Source organism: Xiphophorus hellerii, chromosome 20 (genome assembly GCF_003331165.1).
Source record: "Xiphophorus hellerii strain 12219 chromosome 20, Xiphophorus_hellerii-4.1, whole genome shotgun sequence".
In the NCBI taxonomy this organism is placed as follows: domain Eukaryota; kingdom Metazoa; phylum Chordata; class Actinopteri; order Cyprinodontiformes; family Poeciliidae; genus Xiphophorus; species Xiphophorus hellerii.
In genome coordinates this window covers 14,922,477-14,946,625 of record NC_045691.1, presented here as the reverse complement: position 1 = coordinate 14,946,625, position 24,149 = coordinate 14,922,477, and the positions used below count along the sequence as shown (strand labels likewise).

General features: G+C 38.6%; 2 protein-coding genes across 2 annotated transcripts; both read right to left on the bottom strand.

The window, feature by feature from the left end:
• Window positions 1–495: 495 nt before the first annotated feature.
• On the bottom strand, window positions 496–3,100 carry cplane2 (ciliogenesis and planar polarity effector 2). Its single transcript, XM_032548951.1, is given in 6 exon segments — window positions 496–1,198; window positions 1,200–1,280; window positions 1,833–1,969; window positions 2,090–2,214; window positions 2,324–2,476; window positions 2,768–3,100. Coding segments are annotated over 6 exon segments (750 nt in total). The 5' UTR covers window positions 2,880–3,100; the 3' UTR covers window positions 496–1,056.
• A 2,236-nt stretch (window positions 3,101–5,336) lies between these two features.
• epha2a (eph receptor A2 a) lies at window positions 5,337–23,446 on the bottom strand. Its single transcript, XM_032550256.1, is given in 18 exon segments — window positions 5,337–6,112; window positions 6,465–6,620; window positions 7,856–8,049; window positions 8,295–8,444; window positions 9,160–9,183; window positions 9,185–9,370; window positions 9,504–9,565; window positions 9,660–9,845; window positions 10,111–10,236; window positions 10,327–10,379; window positions 10,628–10,730; window positions 10,837–11,017; window positions 11,138–11,265; window positions 12,635–12,967; window positions 13,060–13,215; window positions 18,803–19,439; window positions 21,503–21,570; window positions 23,258–23,446. Coding segments are annotated over 18 exon segments (2,928 nt in total). The 5' UTR covers window positions 23,334–23,446; the 3' UTR covers window positions 5,337–6,003.
• Window positions 23,447–24,149: the final 703 nt, after the last annotated feature.

Sequence of the window (24,149 nt, the reverse complement as noted above, 5' to 3'; positions counted from 1 at the left end):
TGATTCTGAATGTGTTAATAACGTGGTAAAATCTTATGATAAAACAGGGTTTTAAATCTGAAGAACCTCCGATTTATGTGACTCAAACGGTTCATCTGAACATCAGTTCACAGAAACTGATCACATCAGCTTGTATGAACCAGAAACGCTGGTTCACACAAGCCAGCATTTCTGTTCTGGTTCTCCTGACGCTGTAATACAAAGGTTTCAAACTGCATTCCTTGAGGGCCTAAGTCCTGTAACTTTAGATGCGTCCTACACAATGAATTAAATGGCAAAACTGCCTCACTAGCAAGCAGACAAGCTCTACAGAGATCTGCTAATGCTCTGCTGAAGCAGAGCGGCATCTAAAGGTTGCAGGACTGGAGCTTGGCTTCTCCTTCGATCAAGTTTATTTGTAGTGCATGCATCAGCAACAAGGCAGTTCAAAGTGATTCAGCGTCATGAAAACATTAACATAGTGTTTATGAAAACCAGTACAGACGATGCATCAGATATTTTGCTGTACTATTTATTTTCTACTTAAACACCTTTTTAGTTTCACGTGATGTGTTATTGAAATGGCAAGGACAGAAACTCTAACATTGAAATTAGGTGTGTGTGGCTCCTGAAGCATGTATGGCAGTGTGTTAATTTAAGGCAGAGGTGTCAAACTTAATTATAACTTGTTAAAGCCACTAATGTGACAAGACTTTGACGAAGATTTGCGAATGCAGAATTTTTGCTATAGTCTACACAATAATTGGGATAGAGATCTGGAGACCAATCACTGCTGATTCTAAGTATTCAAAGGTACAGAGGTTGGAAAAGCTGCACAGGTAGCAGTTATAACTGCAGTTTTGATTATTTTGAAAGCTAACTCTACAGCAGAAAAAAAAACCTCTTCATATAATGCATGGAAATGAGTTTTGCCTTGAAATTGTAGCTTTTTTTTTTTTTTTTTAGCCACAAAATATTCCATTAGATTGCTGCTCCCATTGTCGTCACTGCATATTAGGAGATACCGGTCGCTCCCTTTAGACTGTAATATACCAAAATGACTTTGATCAGGGATTTTTAAGGTAGAGTCCTTGTCTCATGCTGCTGTTGCCGACCAGCTGCTCCAGCTCTAACACAGTCCTGATGCCACAAGTTCTCGGCGAGGCAGTTGAGTATGGGGGCTACGTCACCCAGCCTATCAGCTGACCTCCCCACCTGAGTGGAACACCGGTAACCTCCATGTCTCCTGGAACTTCCTGACATCTCTCTCTGCCACATCGCAGTGCATGAAGAGGTCAAACCTGAAGCTGAGCATTAAGGGAAAACGTGCCTCTCAAAAAAAGCTGCCAATTCCGGTGCACTTCTGGCCAGCTGTGTGAACTATGCCTTCTATATTTGATCCTCTTGCTTACAAGAGGAACTAACTGGTAATATTTCCAGCTGCAAAAACAAACAGTGTGAAAAGTACACGAGCACTATCTGTCAATGTTTTTCTTTTTAGTTAGTAAGCCAACTCTGAGATGAGTTGCAACCAAAACTAAACTCAGGTCATCATATTCCCAGTGTACTTTTTAATAAGCAGAATTATAAAAATGTGCTGCAAAACAAGCACTTAAAAATAGCAAATTTTGCTTTGTGCTTATTCTGCATTATTCATAAAGATTGTGAATAGAATAAGCAAATATGCATAGGTTTTACAACTGTAATCATATTTTGAACACCTTATGCTTTTCTGTATTAAAAGTGATTAAATTATGACACAGGTTTTTCTTAATACACTACTGTTTGCAAAGACAAATGTACAGCTGCATAGTAAAAAACTGCTGTGAAATATTATTTCTTCATAAGGATACTTTGTACCAACCACCACTTTGACAAGACAGTCTGTTGACTCGGTCCATTTAGTAATTTGATTTGACAAATCTTGGAAGGATGTCCTGTCGGTGAAGGAAAAAAGGAAGAGGACAGCGTCCACCTGTTCCTTACAGGACTGGAGGAAAGGAAAGAGAAAAAAATCAGATGTTAAATCACTCTATTAAGTGTTTTTTTTCTTTATGTTTATGCCTGTAAATTCTTCTCAACTGTGTATAGCTTCATATTTGATACATACTGGAAGCAAATGGTCAAATCTGCGTAAGGCATTCTCTCCACAGTCCCACAACTGCAGACGGAAGAAAAGCACTCTGCCATTTTCCCTCAGTTTCACAGGCCAGTACACCACTGTCGTCTGAATCCCTTGAACAGCATCAAAAACATGACAAGAAAGTTTAAAAGCAGAAAACTATAAGTGTTTTCAGAGAGTTGTAAAAAAAACAAAAAGATCAGTGGTGCAAATCAAACCTACCTGTAGTTTCATGGTGCACACTAGGAATATTTAGACCAGCAAGGCGTGCAGCGAGAGCTGTTTTCCCAACTCCACTCTTACCAGAGATGAAAACCTTATAATCAAGTGTATCCACAGCTGCATGTGGGGGCATCACTGGAGACTCCAACAGACCTGGTTTAAGAAGAAAAAACATGTTTAATATGCTGGATGTTTTTAAAGAGAATGTTTGTCAGTAAGTGGTGTTGAGATCTCAAAAATAAGAATTGTCTTTAAATTTGATATTTGTTTCAAAAAGTTTAAATGCATTTGAGTCTAGGTGTCATAGAAGAAGGCTATTTGTACTGGCTTATTAAGCAGTTTTTCCATCAATGGACATAAATGTTTTAGTTGACTTCTAGTACCGAGAAGACTTGATACTGGAAATAACTAAATTAAACCTCAATTTAATGTGTTAATAATTACCAAAATTCTTCCGATTCTTCTTTTGTATAATTTTGTTGAAGTATTCTTTGCTATCTTTACATCGATACCAGTCAGGGACAATAAATGCTCCAGGAGTAACTCTTGCCATCATATATGCAACTTATGCAGCTAGCATCAGAAACTCTTCGGTTTGGTTAAAAACAAATACCACGTTTTGCTTAGTTGATAGAATCCAGCATTAAAATAACGATTCTTCACACAAACATGCCCAAAAAAAATCAAAATTCACAATTAAGTGAAAGGTAATAAGGAAAAGATATATTTTAGCAAAAATGCTAGCAGTTCCGTAAACTAAAATCCGTTTCTTGACAACCGTTTATGTCACTTCCGTTTCGAATGTTGCCTTCGTTGTCTGTCGGACGTAATAATTCCTCTTTTAAATGTAGCATTTCGAAAGAAATATTGTTAAAAACATATATGTTACGAGAGATTATGATAAATTTGAGTTCAGATCATACCGCTATTTCTTTCTTTTCATCAACAAGTTCAGTTATGTGATTATAGATTTCCGTCCGTTTCAAAGAGTTTATGTGCTGCTGCACTAACAGGAATGCTGCATTCAGGTTGGTTAGTTTTAAACCACTGCTATTAGGGAACGGAATGTCATATATTAAAAAAAAGACCGTAACATTCTCTAGTCTGGGAACTTTGGGATTTTAAGATTCCTATTTTCGCTCACCTTTGAATGTTACACAAAGACATTTCACGATTCACCACCTGGGGTCGCTAGAAAACAACATTTCTTGAAAGGTTTGGACATTTTATAGTATTAGTGCTGGAGAAATATTACAGAGCAGCTCAATAATTATCCCTTGAGGAATCCTTTGATTTTTGTGTTACACCTGTCTCTCTCACGCAGAAAAGTATTTTGTCATCAATGTGTTTATTTTGTTTGCTAAATGAATACTATTCAGTTCTCACAATTCAGAACAAATATTTACTTGTTTTCTAAACAAACAAACAAAAACTTGAATGCCAGGATTAGTGATTAAATTGCCGCTAGAAGAGCAAGAAAACCTGTTTTAGCTTGTCGTTTCAGGAAAAGGTAGAAAACGTAGAGCATTTTTCATTCAAAAGGGGAAAGGGCAAAACCTGCAGGATGTTGTTCTGTTACTATTTCTTCAGCAGAAAGCTGACTGAAATCATTTTGCAGAAGTCCTTTGTCTTAAAACAATAAGCAACTAATCTCTTAGATTAGTCTTATATTAACAAAGGTTTAAGAAATACTTTGTAATGCTGTCTGACTATGTGAAATTATCCTCTAAAATAAACTAACACACATCACAGGGCAAACTGGAAAAATGTTGCTAATTAGCCACATTTCCTGTAGGATGTGGACATATTAAAATCTTTGAACGTGGAAAATACTTTTTTTTTATACAGGTCATGAATCTTCAGAAGCCTATTTGTTTCTGTCTTCAGGCTTGTAATTTACCTCCCTTTTGTTACAGTTGTCAGCACATATGAGGCTCCCATAATAGACTGTGGGTGCCTGTGGAATGGGTGTGGATGCTCGATCTCCGCTGATGGAGACACAGTGGAATATGACACAGATATTGGACATTTAATGTGTCAGAACTGTTGTTGGACTCCGTTTTGGAGGGTTTAGCATTTTTAGACGCACCCTAGCCTGGCAGTGTGTCATTCTTTGTGTATGAGTGTGAAAAAAAGGTGTGGAGATGTTTCGGTAAAGGACTTTATGCTAAAATTATAAACTGTTACAAACATTATATTTAAAAAAAAAAAATCAAGACAGACATAAAGTTAAGATTAAATCCACATAGGAATGCATAGGAAAGAGTGTCTCATGTTAGCTCATGTCAGCAACGTCATCCCCAGTGAGCATTAAGCCGAGCATGGCCATTTTAACTTGGCTGAGCAACAGATGTGAAATGGAGCACAAATGGTGTGAGATTCTGCTCCGCCTTGCAAAGTCAAACTTCCTGACAGCCAGCAAAGGACGAGCTCTGTGAGGCAGAACAGCTAATTAGAAAGTAAAACAAACTGTAAGCTGACCTTTACAGGTCTTATTCACAGCTGTCGAAGATGCTTGATTCATATGTAACATATAATAACAGACATGCATGAAGCATACACAGTGGCTTGCTAAAGTACTTACCCTATCCCTTAAACTTTTTTACATTTTATTTTACAGCTGAAGTGTATTTTATCAGTATACACTTCAGTTGTTTAACTGGTTTCCTTTCAGGTTTAACCATGTATTAAGATACACCTATTGTCACATCAAGTCTGACCAGCTTCCCTCTTCCTGCTAAAAAAAAATGCATCCAAGCAGCATGATGCTGCCACCACTGTTCTACAGTGGGGGGATGTTTACAGTCAAATGTAGTGTTATAGTTTTTCTCCTTTCAACCATCTGAGTTTTCACAGAACTGCTGCGTTTATGAGGAGACTAAATTACCCATGTGAACTCTGTTTGCTAATTTCTTCTGAAGCCAATGGATTTTATTTAGGGTTGTCAAGGTAAAGGGGAGCAAAGTTCACACAGACACATAATGAAAAGAAGAAAGAAAATGCAACCAGGCAGTACTGGCGACAAACATTTTATTCCAACATATAAAAAACTGCTGGGCTCACATTCACCAGATCTGTTATTTTGTATGACAAATGACATAAATATAAAATACAATAAATATTAAATAAAAAGTGAACAGTTGTATTAAGACATGATGTAAACAAACAAATGAAAATATCCGATGAAGACATGAACTGCAAAACATAAGAATCTGTGATTTTTGCCCTGAGTGAAATGAGATTTACAAATTTATAACCAAGTACACAAATTATAGAAAGTAAAAGAAAAAAAGGCTGACGGATCCAGAATAGAAAAAGGTGAGTGCTTGGTATATTTCAGTCAGTTACCACAAGTGCAAGCACTCTCACATTATGCATGTTTTCATACATTTTTGTAATCTACATTATAGAAATCATATATGTTCAACATATGAGACTTTTTTTTTATATAAATTATTATCCTCTGTTATGATATGGTACACAAATGTGCTCAGTTCTCAGTCCTTTCTGAGTGGCTTGGTGGCTCCTCTTTAATCATCCAATGTTGGGCCACATAAAGACGGGAAAAAAAAAAAATCCTTGCAGCGTGGTTCGGTTTCACTCCCCCCCTTCAGTCCCCTCCTGGTCTGAGTGAAATGGCATGGCCGGTCAGTGCACTTTGATTTAAAGGAATGCTTAGATCACACTGCAAACACGCTGAGGGAGCTGGTCTCGTCTTTCAGGCCCAGGATGCTGTATGCTATCCTCTTCATGTGGCCGGGCAACCGAACGCCAATGCTCCTAATGTCTCTGAAAAGAAGCAAATCAACACACTGCTGTCAGAAGGCTGAACACAAGCGGGAATCTGTAACGTATGCAGATATAAAAGTCACATTCCGTAGCTAAATGTGCTCCTGTGGAGTAATTACAGCTCAGAGCACCAGAAAGTTTAATTTGCACAGACAAGTAGGGTGTGTAACAGTCTACATCTCCTTGACTATTTAACTTTAAAAGTTAAAGTCATGCAAGAATTGTTTAAACTGTCCACACATAGTTGTGGCAGTTTATGATGGAAATTAAATTAGCACATCAACTATTTATAATTCCTCAGTGTGCTGATAAAAATGCAGCATGCTGAAAGATGAATCAGCACAGAACTTACTCAGGCCTCAAGGCGAGCACATGGTCCATGGTGGTTATCCCCGCTCGAGCAAAGCTTTCATTGTACTGGCTCATCTTGATGGACTCGAGCCACTCGGGCACCGATCTGAACATGGTGGTGTCACAGCCGCTGGTGCTGGGCAGGCGGATGGAAACGCTGCAGGGAACCACAGGAAATCAGTATTCACAAGCGTGAGAGACCATGTGTATTCTCACAAACGTTATAATAATATTTATAACAACTATTATTATTTTAAAAAATGAATATACATATATATATATATATAGTACAGACCAAAAGTTTGGACACACCTTTCTAATTCAATGGGTTTTCTTTATTTTCATGACTATTTATAAGGCAAGAAATCCCACTTATTAACCTGACAGGGCACACCTATGAAGTGAAAACCATTTCAGGTGACTACCTCTTGAAGCTCATCAAGAAAATGCAGAGTGTGTGCAAAGCAGTAATCACAGCAAAAGGTTGCTACTTTGAAGAAACTAGAATATAAGGGCTATTTTCAGTTGTTTTACACTTTTTTGTTTAGTGCATATTTCCACATGCGTTATTCATAGTTTTGATGCCTTCAGTGTGAATCTACAATGTCAATAGTCATGAAAATAAAGGAAACTCATTGAATTAAAAGGTGTGTCCAAACGTTTGGTCTGTACTGTATATACATATGCGGTTAAGTAAATGTATTTACTTAAGTAAATACATTTACTTAACCGCTGAACAATTAATGAGATAAATCATGATGAATCGATTATTGAAATAATCATCAACTAATTTAATAATCAGTTAATGGCTATTAATTAATTTGCTTAGAAAAACAAATATTCACAGCAGCAATTAAGTCAAAACTGCACAAAACACATATACATTTTGAATTTCAGATAAAAACTTCTTTGTCTGTAAATATGTTTCACCCAAAACTCCTCCCGTGGCATAATTTCACTTCATCCAGTTCAAATTCGCTAAGGGAATCCTATATTATTGTATGTTATTAAAAACATTTTATTGAATTACTTGTTTATTTGCATCTTTTAATGTATTTCTAATATTGTATAAAAAAAGCTTAAGAGGTAAAATGAAAAATCTGCAGAAAGTGCTCTTTTTTATCAAAATAAGTCAGAATAATCAGCTAAAAATAATCATTAGTTTCAGTCTTAATATATAAACACAATTTTGAATATAAGAGTTAGGTAAAATTAGGTATGCAGGAGCTATTAACACTATATACTGTATGTTTGCAGTAAAAACAATTTTAAAAAATGAAAAAGATGAAATGTTAGCATAAGCACATGTCCTCAACATCATAAACAATATATCAGTTACCTCATGCCTCATGTGTCTTTCTCTAATAAATAAAACAAACATTTTGTCCTTACCGTGGGTCAAAGTCAGCGATGGTTTTCAAAGATTCTGGACTCTGCAGAAGTTTGTCCAAAATGTTGACGATGTCTGAGAAGCGAGGTCTCTTGGAGCGGTCGTGCTGCCAGCACTGAAGCATGAGCTGGTAGATAGCAGACGGGCAGTCCATCGGAGCAGGAAGCCTGAATGCCTCGTTGATAGCCTTCATGACCTGAGGAGGAGAGGGGGGCCGAGTTAAGGCAGCTCTTGAATTTAAGGTAGATTTATGACCTACAGTCAGTTTGAACAGGCAGCAGTCCAACAAACTGCTGTGCACCTACACTAACATTAAGATTTGATGAAAATGGTGAGAAACCACATGCTTGGCCGTAAGGTTGCTTTCAATCACCACATTCCAAACACAGGCCAAAACAATCAGTCATCACAGCCATAAGGGTCGTGACAGATGAAACATACCTCATGGTTGCTCATGTCCCAGTAGGGCCGTTCTCCGAATGCCATGACTTCCCACATGACTATCCCGAAGCTCCACACGTCGCTGGCCGAGGTGAACTTCCTATATTCAATGGCCTCTGGAGCGGTCCAGCGGATTGGGATTTTACCTCCCTGACACCAGAGAAACATCAACAAACCAAGCTTAACATGTGACAGGAGAGGAAATATGAGGCGGTGAGGGACCAAACGCTTATGAGTGGAAACACAATTAACAAATGTGCAGTGGATAGAGACTAAACCCAGCTGAGTTGGAGTTTCTAATTCTGTTTTAAAGCTGCAGTATGTAACTTTTACAAAAATATGTTTTTCCATATTTGTTAAAATGTCACCATGTTGAGGCAGTATGACATGAGACAGATAATCTGTGAAAAAATCAGGCTTCCCCAGTGCCACCAATGCCGCCCCCAGTCAAAAACAACCAGTCAGTGCTAGGAGGAGTGTCTTAACGCTGTCAATTATGCTCGCACATCTAGCATCGCGTAATACGAAATGTGCTAATGGCAGAGAAACAACTCAACTTTACAGGAAAACCATTTATCCGACGTCATCGGTGGCCATGCTAACTAGCATTAGCACTCATGGCTATGATGTGGTGAACCAGCCAAGTGCAAGCGGGATGGAGTGAGCACAAGAGTGATTGACAGAGCTAAGATCCTCCCCCAGGACTCTGATTGGTTGTTTCTGAACTAGTGGTGTATTTCTGCATCTAGTACCGGGAGTACTAGCTGCCCAGTTTATTTTTTTCAGATTATCTAAAAAAACACATTAATTATTAAGAGTTTCATACTGCAGCTTTAAAGACGGTGAAATAAAAAGCTGGACTCACTCTGGTCGTGTAGGTGCCCTCGGCAGTCGTCCTCCAAGACACGAGAAAGACCGAAGTCAGACACTTTGCACTCCAGGCTGCTGTTGACCAGGACGTTTCTCGCCGCCAAGTCCCGGTGGACATAGTTCATGTCAGAGAGGTATTTCATACCAGCAGCTATTCCTCGCAGCATTCCCAAAAGCTGGTATGGAGGAATCTCTGTATCATGTTCCTAAATTAAATTAAAAAAAAAAAAATTGTTGTTTATGTTCTTTATATAAGCATTTAGTGTTCTAAAAATGGTATAGAAATGGCAAATTAATTTTCTCAATTTTCACAAAGTTTAAGGAAATTTAGACACCTACCTTCAGATATGTATCAAGAGCTCCATTCTCCATGTATTCTGTTACTATCATGGCATGCTTGACTGAAAAGAAATTTAAAAATATCATTATAATTCAAATTAAGCTTTACATATCCATCCAGTTAAACAGAAGGTCTGACTTAAGCTTCATACTTACATTTGGTGACGACGCCTTCGAGCCGGATGATGTTTGGGTGTGAGAACTGGCCCATGATGCTAGCCTCGCTAAGGAAGTCCTGCCTCTGTTTCTCTGAGTAGCCGGGCTTCAGCGTCTTGATGGCTACAGCCAATTCTCCTTTCCTGGGAACCTTCATCATGCCCCGAAACACTTCGCCAAACTCACCTGATGAGCACAGAAGATGAAAGGAAACGTTTCAAAATGGTTCAAAGAAATGTCATTAAACTTAAAGTTGAAACTGTCTGGTGACCAGTGTTGAAAGACCCAAAAAGAGACAACTTTGTAACTCTTTGATTTTACTATCAAAATGAAATAGAAATAAAGCGTTTTGAAATTCTAAATGACTAAAATCGATCAAATTTTGGTGATCGGAAATCAGCCACTAAATCTCCAATCACTGCAGTCTCAAATTAAACTTATGAATATTTACCGACACCGATGACTTTTTCCTTCCTGATAATATTTGGGTCAATTTCTTTGACAAATTTTTGGATGGCAATGTTAGGGTCCTCGTACGTATGAGGGTCGACGTACGCCTTCAGAGGCTTAAGCTGATCTGAAGAAGAAAACAAAATAAGCAAAAATAAGTACAAAAGCAACATTTTCATTATCGTTTGACAAAACACTGCTTTCCTGGTTTGCTAACCTGTAGAGAAGTAGGGATCTTCAGGTCCTCCTCTGCCCCGGGAGCACAGACTCCTGAGAGGAAAAACAAGACCAATCACTGTGGGACTAAGCAGAATAGATGCCAGCTTTTAATAATTGCAGGTCAGCCTCAGCTGAATCAGACAAAGGATTTATTCCACAGCAGCCCTAACTATTACTACAACCCCTCCTTTGTTTTGAGGCTGATAATAATACAGCTGACAGGTTTGTAAATGGTACACAATATTTATCTCAATGACACACACATGTCGAATGTGGATTTAGAGTCGGTTGAAACGTACCTTCTTCGCAGCAGCAGGACGGCGACGACTATAAGCAGGATGACAGCCACTCCGACCACAGCTCCCATCACCAGCGTGGGCTTGTTTTGTGTCTGAGATTCAGCTGCACAAATCACACAAGATCATTGTCATTTTGAAAAACACACACATTTACAGGACATATTATTCTGATGTGCGTTGGGTTTAGTGGCTTTTATGGATGTTTGTACCTAAGGCTGACGTGTGAAATGCTTGGTCCTTGCTGTAGCTGCCAGGCATAGCTTCAGGACTCAGTTTGACCAAAACTCTGAACAAGTAGGTCGTATCTGGGGTGAGGTCATTAATCTGGACAGAGTTTTTGTCCAGAATTAGGACTGTGTAGGTGGTCACATCGCTCTCTCCCTCAATATCCTGCAAGGAGAATTTAAAATTGTGTTAGAAAGATTTATTCTAATGCTAATCTATATTAAAAGCCAGCCATAGTAGCGCTTTATACATTTTACATGGGAAAAGAAAAGCTCTCCATCTTACTTTTTTGCGGTACATCAGCTCATAGTGGTGACTGATGTGGGCTGGAGGTCTGCGAGACAGAGTCCAGGACAGAGACAGACTGGTGGGCCCACGGTCATCCAGATGGATCGACGTCACCTTGGGGGGATCTAACGGTCGGCGAGAGACAGAGCGCAAAATAATGGTTAGTGACTAATCATAGTGTTTGGAAATGAAAGCCTTCGGGATTCAGCGGGTCAGACCAAATTCCTCCCTGTGTAGTAAGTCCATCTTTTGTAGAAGCCTTTAATTGAAACGTTGTACAAAAACAGTTTTTTCCTCTCTTAAGCTGGTTGGAACCCTAGCTCACGGTAACTCAATAAGTGACTCTTATCTGAAAGCTTCAAGACTTTAGTTATATCACACAAAGCCACACGGATGTGTAAAAAAAGCTTAAAAGACGTTCAACTTCTAATGCAGCAGCACACTGACATATTCAGAGGAAAAATCACCCTTTAATCTGATTACATTTACTCTTTACGTAAATTAATTGTATTAATAAATATCTAATTATATTTTTTTCTATATGTAAGGAAAAAAATAGATTTTTTTTCTTTATATGACATATAAATAAAAAAATATATAAAGAAAAATCTATATATTGAGAAATTCACTAGTGGCTTCACAATTATTGACCTAATTGACAATTCCTATTGAATAAATGTAACAGACATATTTCAATTGTAGTTTTGTACATTTATCCAGGCATTGTTGTAAGTAATCCATGACTAATCCCTTAAATATGGTGTGACACAAAGGGCTACTCTTTAAAAACAGGCTTTTATTTAGATCTAATTTTAACACCCTAGTATTTACTTTGTTTTATTGTTTCCTTTTTTATTTATTTATTTTATTTTTTATTTAGATTGAACTCATGCAGCATTATTCAGATAAACTTTAGATGTTATGTGATGTTGGACATTTAGTCGGTTTGTTAAGCTGACGGAAATAAGGATAATACTGAACATTTCATGTACTGAACATTTTCGTGTGATTTATGTATTTTATATTTTATTGTAAAGCATTTGTGATTCATTTATTTGTTATATAAAAGAGCTATATTATTAAAAAATATCTTACTAACATAAGGCCAAATTCAGAAAATTACAAACAAAAAAATCTTAGGTGAGAAACTACAGTATGTTCTCATATCTTTTCCATTTTGACAAAAATGGCCTCTGTGTTTTCTAGGAAGTTACGGATTATTGGTTAAAAGTCCCTCAACAATAGTGAAACTAAAATAAGCAAATTATAAATTTCACAAACTCCTTTAGGTGCATTCATTTAAAAGAATTGTTAGAGATATAAATGATTATTTAGTATCTAATCAGATTAAATGTTGGATACTTCTGAAACCTTGAGATTAATTAATTTGAAGGCCTTTTTATACATTTTTATCACAATAATTACATGGTGGTAATGTAAGCTTACACTAATGATCAATGAATATTTATAGGAAATGAGGCCCATAAATCTCACTTGTATAATCCAGAGTAGTGGTGATGCTTGCAGTGGCCCTCTCTGTGCCGTACTGCGACACCCCGCTGTGAGCCTCCACAGTGAATGTGTAGTTGTGATGCGAATCCAAGTCACTAACAACAACTCCGGGCTCCTTAAGTTCTGTCGGACCGGTCTCAAAGCGGATCTTCTCGCCACAGGCGACGCACTGGGACTCGTCACAGATCTCACACGCCACGCTGTAGGTCAGGTCGCTGCGGCCTCCGGTCTCCAGAGGTGGGCTCCAGGACAGCAGCAGGCGGCCATCTCCCGACAGCGTGGTGGAAGTGAGGTCGCGTGGGGCGCTGGGCGGAGCTGAACCAGGAAGTAAGTCAGTCACTCAGAAAAGTCCTCTAAGACAGACCCAGTGAGTCCAGATGGAGCTAGAAGTGAGCAGGATCTCTTACCAGAGCAAGCTGCTGTCAGAGGATCAGATGGGGATCTGAAGAAGCCGTCCTCACAGACACACTCGGCTGCACCGGCTAAAGACGACTTGGTGTTATCCGGACACACTTGACAAAACTCGTTGGAGGCAGACGGCTTGAAGTAGCCTGGTTTGCATTCTGTGTGAGAGAAAAAGGGTGTGTTCATTTCAGTGTGACAAATGAAAGAGACAAACAGAGGAAGGAATGAGCGATCAAAAACAAACAATAAGCTTGTCCCTGTCAGTCTGGCCCCTTTTCAACCAAAAGGAAGCATTTGTTGTGACTAACCTATAATCACATAGTCTTTGTATCCGGAAGAATGAAACGGGATTTCCCTGTTGATCTGCCTGCACTCGTCCTTTTTTTTTTTCAGCCTGAAGGCATGATCTCAGGTCACAGTGCCGGAGCCTACCGGATGGCAGCGGGGCAGTAAATCCATCAGGTGATCGGATCTCTCCTCTCCCCTGTGAACTATGCGGCTCAGATTTCTGGTAGATAATATTTTTTGTTTTTGCCAAAGGAAATGGCAGCTTGGAAACTGCTGGAGTGGTTTAAATGGACTTTTCATTGCAAAGATAAAGAGCTTTCCAGGGCATGAGAGGTTAATGAACATCCATGCAGGACAAAAATCAGAAAGTGAGCCGCAATTCAGTCAGAGGCTGTTGTTTCCGGCCTTTCTTCCTTCCTTTGTGGAAGCAGATGCGCATATTTTCTGACTGGGGTAAGGCCTCAGCGGCCGCTGGATGTTGGGCCTCCACCCCAGGCTCAACTCTTTCACAGATTTTCTTCCAGGTTTCCCCTGTATTTAGCTCCATCCATGAATATCTAACCAGCCGTCCAGGAAAATGGTCTCTACAGCATGATGCTGCCACCACTATGTTTCATTATAGAGATGATAGTTTTCTGCCACACCCAGCTTCCTGAATGCCAGGGCTGGACGACATCCCTGAAAACTTATCACATTGGCTGATATTGATAATTAAGTATTTGGGTTTTTTTTGTTTAAAATATTTGAAATACTGACAAACTTCATCTTCTATCCACAGTTTTCACTTCACACCATTATTTTTCTGTTTTTAAGCAGTTACGAGGTAAAGTGGCAAAATCTTAAACTGCTGCTGCGCAAGTTACTCAACAGGTTGTTGCTAGGTAACCACAAGTAACTCAACAGGTTGTTGCTAGGTTAACGAAAGAGGTAGAATTCTTCAGCCTACCTTCCCAGAATGCTGTGCGGTTCTGGATCTTAGTTCAGTGAAATTATTGAATACTCTACCAAACACATTATCTATTGATACTGGCTATTGATTTAATGTCCAGCCCTATTGAATGTTTGCCTAAAACTTTTAATTTTGGTTTCCTCTGTCCAAAGCAAACCTTGTTCTAAACATGTGAATGTGAGAGAGGCGTCAACTCTTAACTACAGTGGATTAAAAAAGTGACAAAGTTGTGTTGGTTTTTTTTTCAATATTTAAAGATCTCGTCTACAATGCTTTCTGAGGACCTGCCTTTAGTCTGGCGCCTGCTCTGGTGAGAGAGAGAAGAGGTCTGGCGAACGTTGGATTAAAGACATGGGCGCGTTGCTTCCCCACCAAAGCAGGAGGACCTTTGCACCCCAAGTAGTGCTGGTGCACAAGAGGAGAAGCAGCAGGTTGAGTGTGGGATGAAGATGAATAGAGGGGGGACGGCAGGGGCTAAGGTCTGGAGCACCAACAGAAGCGCTCTCTGGGGAGTCACTCGGCGACAGGGGGGGTGTAGCCGAGGTTATTTCGAATAAGAAAAGGGGGCCTGCCCATTTTATCTGGAGCTGGAACAGCAGGACCTCTGTCACGTACTAAAGGAACTACGGCCCCATTCATCCATTGTCTGTGAGATTGGACAGAGTGGTGCCATAAACAAGTTACATTGCTCCATATAAAGCTCATAAATGGCAGCATGTGTGCAGTGTATAAAAACCCCAAACATTGTTAATGCAAACTTTGGCAATAGGCAACGCCTATCTAAATGCTAACCGCGTGTTTGCATTGCATATCTGATGCAAATTCCAATACAAAGCATTTGCATGAGATGGCTGAAAGTTTTCCAAATTATTATCTCTGCGTTTATTCTTCTGATGCTCTCACGCTCTCTTATGCTAAAACTCTCAAAAGAACATGAATTACGCACCGCTGCATCCAATAATCGAAGCAATTTTTTCGCTCTTTGTGGCTCAAGCCATTGTTATAATGAGTGAGAGCGTGGATTAGGGAGCTCGTTGCGTGTGTTAACAACCGGATGAAAGAGTAAAAGGAGACCGAGTGGGGCATGTCATTGGCTAACAGCTGTCCTGTGGCTCTACTAATCCTCTTGACTAAATTACACCCCACACCTAACTAAGCAGCCCTCAAATCTAACCTCTCCTCATGCACCAACTGTCCACTAAAGAACAATCTGCTTATTTGTGTCAGTCAGCATTCCTCCTCATGTCGCTCCTGCTTCCTTTTCCCACAGCAGTTGGACTCGCCAGTGGAATCCACACGCAGGACATGAGCCTGTTAGGATATCACTTTCTCTTGTTGGCTGACAGAAGATCACAGTTTTTTTCTTTCCTTTTTGTACCCCCCCCCCACCTTTGTGTAACAACAGATGTTTCCTCTGTCTTATTAATCAGGTTATCATCTAAACTTTGGAATCATACATTTCCCTGTTCAAAGAAAATTTCCTGCCTTTTTGTGCCAACTTCCGTTTCCATTAAGAAACCTTAAAGATTAAAACAATCCTCTGTTCCATCTTGATTTTTTTATTTTTTACAATGTGATTGCGACACTTGTGCTTTGAAGTGCAGTGCTTATCAGTTCCTGGTATGTTGGGCTGAACTTTTCAATATCAGTTAATTGGCCTTCTAATCAATTGTTTAGTCTATATAAAGCAACACAAAATATGCAACTGCAGCTTCCCTGGTGAGTAACAGCAAAAAGGATTAAAATAAATGTAAAATTTGAATATTATTTTGACAAATCCAACCTTTCGAATGAAATTGCTGCAATCACAATTAATGATTCCTGTAAAATAAATGCAAATTAATTATTTGTTGACCTGAAATCCACTTTTTAAAGTTATTTAAAGTGTTTCAGAAATTTTTATTTTCAATCCATGACTTCTGGTTCAAAAAATGACCTGAAACTCTTCAAAATGTAGAAGGTAAGTAAACATGCCTTTCTTCTGGTACATTTCTTACCTACAAAGATCAAACACATCTATTTTACGTAAAGGAACAGATAATATTTGTATTAAAAGGTGCTTTTCCTTAATATCCATTCAATTATTATTTTATTTTGGTTCTTTATCACTTATATTAATTAATTATTTTTTTATTTGCATTTTAATCATGTTTTGATAGAATATTTTCATGCCCCAATTTTTTAATCTATGAAAAAAATATCAAATTAATTAACTAAATCACCTGTATTCTGGTCTATTCCATTTTTTAAGAGTTGCTAAGTGAAGCGAAAACCATTGATATACCTACGAAACAGAAACTCATAAAAAGCCTATTTTAAAAATGTAATTGATTTTAAAAATGATTAAAAATGTTAATTTTATAAGTTTATTTTTTTGTGGCCACTGAAAAATATGAGGACGGTAAAGAACACATTCTCCAAATCTCATTGTTAGCCAACGGTATTAAAGTATCTATTACAAGAATTTATTTTAATTTTAGTTGCACAATATTTTACATTAATTGTGGAGGAGATTGTATCAGTAAAGAAAGAGTCAAAATGCAAACAGAAAACCATATTTCTCCACATTAAACAGCTTCAAAAGCACTTCATTAACCACTTAAAAGATTATTTCCCTTGTGTTTAGAACCTATAAAAGCTGATCCCTTGACTCTGCATGAATGGTCTTACAGGAACAGGTTAAGAAAACACATGTCTTCGCCAGTCAAGGTGGCTCGGACTGTGAGGAGTCATAAAACCGCAGCCTGACTCAGTCTAACCCCTGAAAGGTGTGTCAGCTTCTTCCCTGCAATCTGTGGTTCTGGTTGCCTTAGCGACCTGCCCAAAACAAATTCCTGCGAGGAGAAGACACACGCCGCTTTCAGGTAGTCACTGCGACACATTCACACAGCCCTTCCTCCAGTCAATCAGCGCTGAAGGTACTGCGGTGACGTGAGGAAGAAAGAATTCCTCTCTGAAATCCCCGCAGCACACTGACGGCCCTTCCTCCCTCCTTCCTCTTCACTCCGTACCGTTTCTCCTCCCACGTTTCCTCCAGATAGTTCAACACACCACACCCCAGAATACCAAAGGACAGACCAACTTTTCTATTCACGCAAACAGAGCACATAGAGCATGAATGCCAGCGCTCTGTCCTTTTCTTATTTAAGAAACTTACTTCTACTTACATTTATATTTTGACATCCATTTTATTAGATTTTTTTTAGTTGAATGTAGCAAAGTTCATCTACATATATATATATATATATTTATTTTTTTTTCAAGATTTTGGAAAGTTGAGTGGAAGAAAAAAGTGTATAAGAAAATTGTTCAGCAGTAGGGAAAGTAGCAGCCTTTGTATGTAATAATATTTTATTCCAATAAACAGTTCTGTGTTTTCATTAGATGTAATCCCCAAGATTAACTCAAGTAAATCCCTTAAATATCTATATTAATCACTTCCTATATCTATCTGTGTGTGGATAAGGAACATATGAGCTTCAGTTTGGAAATTATATTGCTTAAAAAAAATTTAATCTGTCAAAAATGGTCATTCCTAAGAGGCAGGCTGTTCAGTGAGTTGTGTATGCAAGGATATATTTAGAAAGTTGGGTGGAAGGAAAAAGTGTGTTAGCAAAACGTGTAGAAACAACAGGGATAACTGCAGCTTTGAGGTAATTATAGTAGAAAGCCAGCTCAAGAGTTTCACAAGATCTAGAATGAGTCATTTACAAGGTGGACATACTGGAGTTTGAGGTTAGGATTGTTGGGAAACGTTTGATTTTTACAATGGAAATTTCAACTTAAGAAGCAGTCAAAAGGTAATGTTTAATTAATTGTAATAATACATTATATTTATAAAGTCTAACTTTTCATCAGTATTGTGTTGCCAGGAAAAGCTCATTTTTGTTGTGAAATTTTAAAAACCAAAGTAATACACAATTCATTGGGTCATTTTAACTACCTGTAATATTTCTAAACATTCAACATTGGACTTTGTATGAATGTCTAAGAAGAGAAGAAATTACATTTTATGTCAGTTTTAAACCTTCTTGGATTTGTACTTTTTCATAATAGAATTTGTGTTTGAGTTTTCAAGAAATGTAACGTTAGCTACACAGCAGTTTTCCAACATCTCATTCTAAGGCTTTAAGTTCACAATAAATACTTTTATGACATAAAAGAACAAAAATTTCAACGGTCATATAGAGTTGCATTTAACAGGAAGTCGTAAAACCGTGCCTCATTCTTAAAACCAAAGAGACCAGGGCTGGAAACAAAGGGCTGTTGGGCAACAGGTACAATTATGATGAGGCATCAGAGGAAAACAGTTGAAATTTACTCACAGATTGACTCTTCTGTGTAATATGAAGAAACCTTTATTTGCTGCCTTCTCTTGGCACTTATTTCCAAACAAACCTGATATAATTAGCATTCCTGCACACTCATTGCCCACCGCCGAGACAAATTTGTTACAACACCCAAAGTAAGACAAACACAGTTGAAGGCAGATTTCTGGCAAGGCTTACCTTGGCAGGAGTTTTCTGTGGCTTCGTATCCTGGGAGACACTGGCACTGCACCACGGGAACCACCCATTTACCCTCAGCTGTGCAGTAAATGCGTGGGGTGGTCTGACTGACGGCATTCTTCACGCAGACTCCCTCCACCTCCCTCAAGGCATCTGCAACCGTCTCCGGGAAGGCTGCCAGGCTCTGCACGGTGGACGGACACGTCTTGTAGTAAACCCTGACAGACAGCAGGGCCACGCAGGCGCCCATGTCCTGGAAAGCCAGGTAGAAGCCCTTTTTGGACAGGGGCACCACTGTCCTCGTCTCGGTGTTGACCTTCGGCACCCGGCCTCTTGTGACCTCATCGGGGGCGATGGTGGCGACCTTGCGGAACTGCCCCTTGCGGAAGCTGGTTCCCACGTCGGCGTCAGCCTCCGAGATGAAGAGGTTGAACGTTTCTTTGCAGGTGACAGAAGCGCCGCCGAAGGTGTTGCAGTCCCGGACGATGAACTGGAGCTCCACAGAGACGCGGCTGCTCTCCGGGCGTCTCTGAATGAAAGTTGTCCGTACCCAGTTGTCCTGGTCAGCAGAGTCTACATTACAAACGCTGTAGGTGTATAAAAGTGAGCTGTTCACCACCGTCTGAACAATCTCCCACTGCAAGAAGATAAAAAAATGGCATCAATATCACCGAATGAAAGCGGAAAATTTCCTCATGCTTAGGCCTGTCACTGATAACAATCATGCTGGATGATAAATTGTTCCAGAAGTTATTGGGATAAGTGATAATATGGTTGTTTTGAGACTATTTTGAACTAATATAATGTCAATGGCATAAAAATGCGAGATTAATAAACAAAACAGAAACAACAAATGCAATGAATTGTGAAGTCTCCGTAAACTAGACATTTGTCTAATTTTTAGTAGAAAGAAAGAGAAAGAAGAGAAAAATGATAACTCATGCAAATGGAAGCTAATTTATAATGCGACTACTAGATTTATAGCTTATTGCAACAGGCCTACTCAAGCTTTCTTAAAAGCCCCTAAAGCTCAGAAGTCTGCTGAAGCTTTTTTCCCAAACATTAACATCGTCTGGGCATGTGCCGTGCGCTCTCAACGTGTGTGGTTTTCCATTAACACACATGGCTGCATGCGTGGAAGGAATCAACCCAGCAACTACTACAGTAGAACCAACATTTATGGCCCTTAAACAAGCTTTGTAAGCACAGCGCTGAGAGAGGCATGGCAGCAAAGTCACCAGCAATTAGAGGGTTTTTTACTAGAGGGAAGCACTGACGTGTAAAAAGATTAAAAGACTTAAGTCCTGATTAAAATTTAACACATCATATGTTAGCAGTTCGGTAAGGTTTTAGGGAAAGCTTGAGTCCTCAAACATTACAACTGATGTGGAAAAGACAGTACACCGCAGATGAGTTGAACACAGACACAGAAGAGAGCGTGTTCCTATTAAGAGTAACTAACTAGTAGAAAAGTACAGTATGTCTTTGTAATAAAACAGTAGCAACTTAAAGAACCATAATCTTTCTATTTTTTAAACCATTTTACTTTTATTTCAAACAGAACTCTGACTGGAAAGCCTTTGCATACCCTGTTCACTTGTGGCGCATCATTTCCTGTCTTTATTTCCTGTCTCAATTTTACCCGACTCTTTGGTCAATAACCATAACGCAAATTGGTGACAGTGTTTATAAAGGTTCATAAAAGACCAATCGCATGGAGTGCAATAACATTTTAACCATTTTAAAATAAAAAAGCTTTCTCGATTTATTCCATTTATACATTTTAAAGGTGCTGCAGCCATATTGGAGGCTGAACTCTTGATAAATTCCAGCTTTCCAGCTTAATTTCGACTCCATGGGAAGTTCTTGGTTTGTTTTTTGATTGAGAACTACAAAAGATTTTAAAATTATACTACTTCCCAGGGAGGGTGTTAACTGCTTAAAGTCTTCGAACATGCCAATCCCTTTAACTATGCAACTACTGAGGAATTTTACAGCCAAAAAATAGACTCCAGAAAATAATGATCCTACGTGCAAAACTAAATAAATCTTGCAAGTGGAGACAAAGTTGCAATAGAACAAAGCTCAAATTGGACAAACAGGGAAATCCTTTTTAATACAACGCCAATCCGTACATTCTTAGATCTTTGAGTGCAACAAGAAACACAGACCACACTCTGGAAATGGCCATATCCTGTTTCTTATTTTGGATGGAAAGCCACTGAACTATAGATAGAGATGGGAAAGATGGCTCTGTACATCTGGATGAGACTTTTTCTCTCTCTCTGTAATGTCTTTCTATATCTCTTCTGAGTGTTATCTCTGCTTATAGAAGGAGAGAAAATTTAGCTTTATGGTTTGGACATAACGAGTAATCCACTGTAGGCCTGTAAAACGCACTTTGGTAGAGTAAATTTAAATGTAGGTTGAACCCTGACATTTTAACGGCATTCATAAGCTCTTTATGAAAGGGTAACATTAACACAAGACAAGCTGCGCTCTGCCAAACCTCATCGAGCTGCCGTTCATTCCATCTCTCCCAGAGAGCTTTTTTAGTGGAGCTAAATGAGCAAGAGGAAGGCCTCTGTCATTGTCACCAGGCAGGTTTTACTTTCACAGAAGTCGTCCTCGTAAAAAAAGTCAAGTTTCAAGTCGTGAATCTGGAATCCTAAAAGTGCCTGTTGAGGCATAAAAACTCACCCCGTTCTCATTCGGCGACGTCAACCATCCCAACTCTGACCCAGAAGCTTTCATATCTAGCAACACATCTGCAGGGACAAACAGAAATATATGACTTAGTTACAGCCAGTTCAGGCTCAACTGATAACGTCTGACTCATCGACATAAAACCGTGACACGACTGTCCTGTTTTACTTTAATTTATGTAACCATTAATTTACCAGCAATAATGTAACCATTATTTTACCATACCAGCAAAAAGAGAGAAAATCTCTTTTTGTGAGGGAGAACTCCCCAAAAGGCACATTGACTAAAATTAAAAAAGGACAGACAACTATTGGGCAAAGCATTATAAAATTCACTTAAGTAGAGATGAAATAAAAAAATAAAATAGTAGCACATGAGATTAAGAATAACAATTACACTCTTTAGTTAAGCAGTTAAGTTTTAAATTTGTTCATCAGAATAAATTAAAGTACAAATTTGCCTTAAATGTCCTTAGGTCTAACTTAAAGCCCAGAGGACCAAAAAGAGAACACAGCTCTCAAAGGAATTGTAAAAAACAATCTCAATAAATTAGAATTTTATGAAATAATGTAGTTATTTCAGTAATTCAGCTGAAAAGTGGTCATATTTAAACTTTTAATTGTGTTCTTAATTTAGGGTTACGTGTGAGGAAAAAAAAAACATGTTCACTTTCTCAGAAGATAAGAATGCCACAGCCACACTTTTTCCATCCACTCAACTTTCCATTATTATGCTTGGATAGAGTAAGAGCAGCTCCTTTAGCAATGGCCTTTTGTGGTTTGCTTCTTTGTGTCGGGTATCGGTGACGGTTTACCTTGCAGTAAAAATAATGTATAACTTAAGCTAGAACGTAACAAGTCTGATTTAGATTTCCTTCTATTTAAGTTTTCTTGGAAACTGATTTGGGGTTTCAAGATAATCTGTAAAACACAGAAACTTCAGATTCTGAACTGGAAGGAAACTCCAAATTAAGTTCTTCTTGGGTCAATTTGAACAATGCACCGTCTCTGAATTGTATTACAGTATAATATAAACATAAGTAAGCACAAAAATCCCCTTTGGCCAACGCAAGGCTCAGATATAAACTATTGAGCTGTTAAGTAAAACTCTCAGCTTTGATCTGAGGGTGGGGAAGCTGTTTTATGGGGGGCACATGCCACGCTCTCACGTTTTAATCAGCCATGTCGGTCTTATTCAGATTTTCAGGGACCGTGTCCTCCAGGGCTCAGGGTGCAAGATTTAATAGTGTCTGAGAAAGGCGTGGGCTTTTAAACGACCATGAAGCGGGGAAATACATGAATCTGCGTGACCCGATAGAAACAAAAAAAAAAAAGAAAAGTGTGACATGTTAAATCATGAAACAGGTGCCCCCCTTCAGCAGCTCCAGAGCCAGGCGCCGATTCAATTTTAAAGAAGACGGATGGAGTTATTAAGAAAAAGCGATAATCAAAGCATTTCCATAATCATTGGGTTTTATTACAACTGCAAGTTCAATAAATGAACAGAAGAACTCAAAACACGCTGCTCTGGATTATTTGTTGGCTAAGCATAAAGTAAACACAAACAAAGAAAAATAAATGAAAGTTAAAATAAAAATCCAACAGCAAGAAAGTTTAAGCTGCTACTGGAAAACAATAGAGCTAAATCGGAAGCAAAACTTTAAATTCCAGCCTCCTGACTCATAAGGTGCGGTCCAGTGAAAAGCTATCAAACTACTTTTCTATACAACGTGATTTAAAAAGTACTTACGTTCTTTTGACTGAAGGCTGATTAAAACTCGAATAATAAATAGAAAGCAGAAAAAGTTGACCCGAGGCTGCCCCATGTTTCCACACAACTTTTAAAAAAGTCGTGTATCCCGAACTCGTGTGCTACTCTCCGCCAGTCCCACCGTCTCCGGTCCCTGAATACTTTGTCCACACCGGCTGACTGAACTGGAGCCTCTCGGCCCATTCAGAAACAGGTGGCGTCATAGCTCCGCCCACCGGCCCGTGGAATGTGGAAGTGCTCCAAATATGGAAATAGGAGGGCGGAGCCAAGCAGCTGTTTCATTGAGGAGAAGTTGATCCTTTTTTAATTGCTCCAGGAATGTATCAACCATAAACTAATTCGTGGAATAAAAATGTCCTCAGGGCAATAAAATGAGAGCTGATGAGAACAACACATGGCTCACAATTAAAAAATTAACTATAGATGTAATTTATTTAACTGTATTATTGTATATACATATTAATTTTATATATAAATATAAATAGAGGCGATTCTGGAAAAAATGAAGAGCCCTCCGCACTGAATCCCATTGAAAACCTCCTGATTATTCCACCAACTATTGATTTCTGATCTCTTCCTGAATTAAAACATTAGTATTGTTGTTCCTAAATGAATATGCATTTGTTTTCTTTGCATTATTTAAGGTCTGAAAGCACTGCATCTTTTTCCTTATTTTGACCATTTCTCGTTTTCTGCAAATAAATACAACATTTTTTGTTTGGAATTTTGGAAACATGTTTTCAGTAGCTCATAGAATAAAAGAACAATGTTCATTTTACGCAGACATATATTTATAAAAAGTTAAATCAGAGAAACTGATCATTTAAAGTGTTCTCTTAATTTTCTTCAGAGTTGCATATGCATATTTGGA